The following is a 4449-nucleotide window of genomic DNA, read 5'->3' on the forward strand; positions in this document are numbered from 1 at the left end:
GATCATGGATCAAGAAGAGAAATGGAGGGTGTGGCTAATGAAACAGGGATGGCTAACCAGTCCACAAATGATAATGTGGAAAACGAAACATTCTACACAAATCCCGAAAATATTGCACAAGACAAACACTCTTCTTCTTCAAGCCACTTATCATTTGATGATTATTCCTATTTTCAGTGATCTTTGATGTGTGCAGTAATTGAGCATTCTTCAATTATGTATCCATAATTGTTTTGTTTAAACTAGCTTGAAGAAGTCGATCCACATAATGATAATAATTTTATTGCTTATACATTCTTTATGTCTCTATATATATAAATGAAGTCATGCAATTACAATGTGTGTCTTTGTTAATTCGAATAAAATTAATTAATTATCATATTTAATGTTCAATCATCTTTGTATCATTATCTATTTTTACTTATATCATTATCTATTTTTTTTACTTATTTGAGAAGATGATTTGACTCAAATAAGAGGTATAATTGTCATAAGCGAGGATTTTTTCAGGTGCAGCGATGATGGCAATGGCACTGGCCCTTGCGATATTTAGGACACAAAAACAGAGACGTGGTACTTGTGTTAAAATATACTCCACCAGTTCCATAAAAATAAGGACACTTTTCTTTTTCATATGTCCCATAGAAATATCACATTTCCATTTAGAAAGTTCTTCTAAACTCATTACCAATATACATTAATTTATTTACAATTTATATCACAGGATCCACCATTAAACACTAATAATGTGGGTCATACTATCGACTAACACTATTTTAACTATATTTTTCTTCATCTCTCTTACTTTACCAATTATACATTAATTACCGTGCCATTCCAAATATCTTCATTTTTCTTGGACGGGGAGAGTACAATTTAATATGCAAAACAAAACATCCTAAATTAATGACAAATTATCTTAATCTTTTGGTTCTTTTAGAATGTTTCATTTGTGTCCCCTAATTTTAGTTAGGACCCAATAAAGAAGGATGATTTATGAAATATTGGCAGTAAATTTAGAAATTAGTGTCTTTAATTGCATTAAAAATGTCATATTCCTTTTGTTTTAGTAGTGTCGTCGTGGTGGAGCTCGAGTGGCTTGGTGCTGCCCGTGCTGGTGGCCGCCGGCTGATCGTCCCCATCAAGTCCACCGCTTCCTCTATATACAAGGGATACAATTGTGGTTTCTTATTTTGATAATTATATCTACCTAATATTTATTGAGATTTTAGTGCGATATTACAATGACGTACCTTTCACATTTCAAAAATATAATTTTTAATATACTTTTTCAGTTACCTTTTTATAAAATAATGATAATCAAATTTTATGATATTCAGCATCGAAAGATATTCTAACTTTATTTGTTTTTTCAATTTGAAGAGATAAATTATTGCCCAATTCGTCTCAAATTAAGTGATTTGTAATCTTAACTGGGACATGATAATATAAGATACATATATTTCATTTTTTTATAAGAAATAAGATTTTTAGTCTCTCCTATTTTATTTGTGAAAAACTTTGGAACGGGTGTGTATGGTGGTGGGCTAGCTCGTCTTCATAATTAGAATAAAATACTTCCCCCATTCCGCTTTAGCAGTCCCGATCACTTTTCTGCAGTCGTTTCATAAAAATGATAACAAATAATTAAAGCGAAAAAATGGTAAAGTAAAAAAGAGAATAATACATAGAAGAGATTAAACATGCATATATAGGTGTTTTTCTCAATTTCATGAATTGGATTGCATCAAAATATATAATAATTATTTTTTGAGGTTATCAACTGATTCTTTGAACTTTAAAACTAATTCACACTTCTTATCTTCCGCATTATAATTAGAGTTATAAACAACAAGCACTACATGACAGTATGGAAAATTGAACATTGATCTATTGATGTTATATATACTTTTGGTTTGTGTTTATCTTATTTTCTAGCATAAGTTTCTAGTTCTTTTTTCACTTTTTATATGAACATAATCGTCTCATTCAAACTCTAATACATTTTCGTGCCCATTTGCAGATTTTGTTGCATTAAATTAAGATCAAAAACACTAATTCAAAATGACTTAATATCTTTCGGTTATGAGTGAACTTCATGTTCTCTTTGTGAACCATGAATGGAGTTGTTTATACACCACAAGCCTGATGGAATTATGCCAGTACAGAGGTATATATACTTTTGATGTTTCAATAAATTTATGTGCAAGTTGTATCGGTATAGTCATATAAGAATACTGCTCTTTATTACACATTAAAAAAAAAAAAGACATAAACGTGTCTGACTTTCCTAATTTTGCTTTGACTGATGTTTACTCATCTTCTTCAATTGTCAACATTCAGTCAATGATGAAAAACAAACACTTGTATCTAACATTAGTAGTTAATTATGGAGTTTGAAAAATAAGCTTTTATGGAATCACATTTATTAACATCACAAATTTCAGTTCATTTCAATTCATCTTCAAATTTTAATTTACTATTATAGACTAAAAATAAAATAATAATGACGTTAGATGCCTTCTTATATTGACCTATTTTATTTGGTTTTGCGTTCTGAGGTGTTTTGCCTTTAACGCAGCCCCAAACATTATAACATAAGTATTTACAATAAAAAATGAAAGAAAGATCCAATAACATGTCATAAAGATATATAATGATTATTTTAATTTATAGTTAATTTCCATGAATAATCTTGTATTTCACCTACAAAAATCTATATATGTTATAGTATATTTCATAAGCTTAACTCTATCTATAATTATGTATTTGATCCCTACACATTACATTTTCTTTTATATTAATTTCTAAATATTTTCAATAACTTAAATTATCTTCTTTTTTATTTATTTTATCCTTTTTTCGTATTTTAGTTACCCTGTCCAACTTGCTGGCGATGCTATCGCAATATTATTAAATGGAAAGACGAAAATCGATTTGATCATAGCAAATATCACCACACTTGATGCATTAAAGATTCTTGAACTAGCACTAAGCATGGAGATACCAACAATTCGTAAGTGTTAAAATTCTTAAATTTTGTCACACATCGACTTAATTAGTGAAGATCCTAGCTCATCTATATAAGTATGGATAACCCTCCCTCTTATAAGCTTTTTTAAGGGGTAGTGACTCATTTCTAATATGATATTAGACCGGACCCAAGTCGATGATGGATTATCTCTTTATATCTTCTCTTGCCTACCTCTGTGATGGAAGTCCGATGCGTCATTCCAGCCCACACGTGAGAGGGCGTGTTAAAATTCTTAAATCGTGTCCCACATCGACATGTGATGATCCTAGCTTTTACTATTAAAATGGTGAGTGACCCATTTCTAATAGTAAGAACATTTTTTTTTTGTGATTTTTGGACCCTTTTAATTATTTCAATATTTATTTTGACCATGTACATGCATGTATGTAATTTAATATTTCATCTTGTACCCATCTAGTGATGTCGAACGATGACGACATCATGAACATGGGCGCGTGGGCAATTGAGAATGGGGCGTTTCTCTACATCAAGAGGCCAACGAAGCCCGAAATGCTAAGATACCTATGGCAGCACGTGGCGAGGGAGACCAGGCGCGTGCTGACGAGAGAGAGTGAAAGGCCGATGGCAGCCAGCTATGCCACGCCTCAATGTGGCGTTGGGTTTGGGGAAATTGAAAACCCTAGCAACTTGTTCGCCATTGATAAAGGGAAGAATAAAATGAACTATTACTATAACGAAAAATATGTTGAAAAGGAGTACAACTTCGATAATAATATGAAGAGAAAGATATGTATCCGTTGGACTGATGAGCTACACCAGAAATTTGTTGATGCTGTAGAACAACTAGGGAAGGGAAGTAAGAGTTTTTCCTACACTAATGTTGTCATAGATATAAAATTGTGTAACATGAATACGGTATATTGCAACTAGCTAACATTCATTTAATAATTGCTTCAATTTGATAAATTATAGATATCTATCCAAAGGAGATATTGGAGAAGATGAATGTGTCTAGACTAGCAAATTAAAGCGCAAGTGGCAAGTCATCTTCAGGTTTGTTTTTCAACAACTTATACTTATATTCAATAAGTTATACTAGTATCTAAAGTATTTTGACATTTCAATTTTTATAGGTTACTATCTAAATTATGGGGTATATTCAATGCCTAATAAATTTCCATTATTTATATCATTTGTCATTATAGTCCACTTGTTCCGCTTGCTTTTTGATATTCTTTTTTCTATCATAGTAACTTTTTATAAGTATAAAAATTACCTTTTCGTTCTTATTTTACTAAAATCTATGTTTTCAACATATTTGGTTCGAAACTTGAGGTATATATTAAAATGGGACAGAATATAAGAAAACCCTAATAATTTCAAATTAAAAATTATTTTTTAGAAATGTCGTAATGAGGAATATATGTCGATCCCCCAAAGACTGAAAATCAACC

At 30.8% G+C, this 4449-nt stretch overlaps 1 protein-coding gene across 1 annotated transcript; it reads left to right on the forward strand.

The window, feature by feature from the left end:
• The first annotated feature begins 3454 nt into the window (after positions 1-3454).
• On the forward strand, positions 3455-4023 carry LOC125210288 (putative two-component response regulator-like APRR4). The gene is made up of 2 exons (XM_048109843.1): positions 3455-3851; positions 3968-4023. The coding sequence occupies exons 1-2, from the start codon at positions 3455-3457 to the stop codon at positions 4021-4023; spliced, it is 453 nt and encodes a 150-aa protein (XP_047965800.1).
• Positions 4024-4449: the final 426 nt, after the last annotated feature.

The sequence above is a fragment of the Salvia hispanica genome, chromosome 3, assembly GCF_023119035.1.
Source record: "Salvia hispanica cultivar TCC Black 2014 chromosome 3, UniMelb_Shisp_WGS_1.0, whole genome shotgun sequence".
Classification (NCBI taxonomy): Eukaryota; Viridiplantae; Streptophyta; class Magnoliopsida; order Lamiales; family Lamiaceae; genus Salvia; species Salvia hispanica.

What these genes read in the sequence shown, in the direction of transcription:
- LOC125210288 (XM_048109843.1), top strand. Translation starts at nt 3,455, where the DNA reads ATGTCGAACGATGACGACATCATGAACATGGGCGCGTGGGCAATTGAG. An exon ending in AGAACAACTAGGGAAGGGAA is followed by an intron (nt 3,852 to 3,967) that starts GTAAGAGTTTTT and finishes GATAAATTATAG; the next exon opens with ATATCTATCCAAAGGAGATA.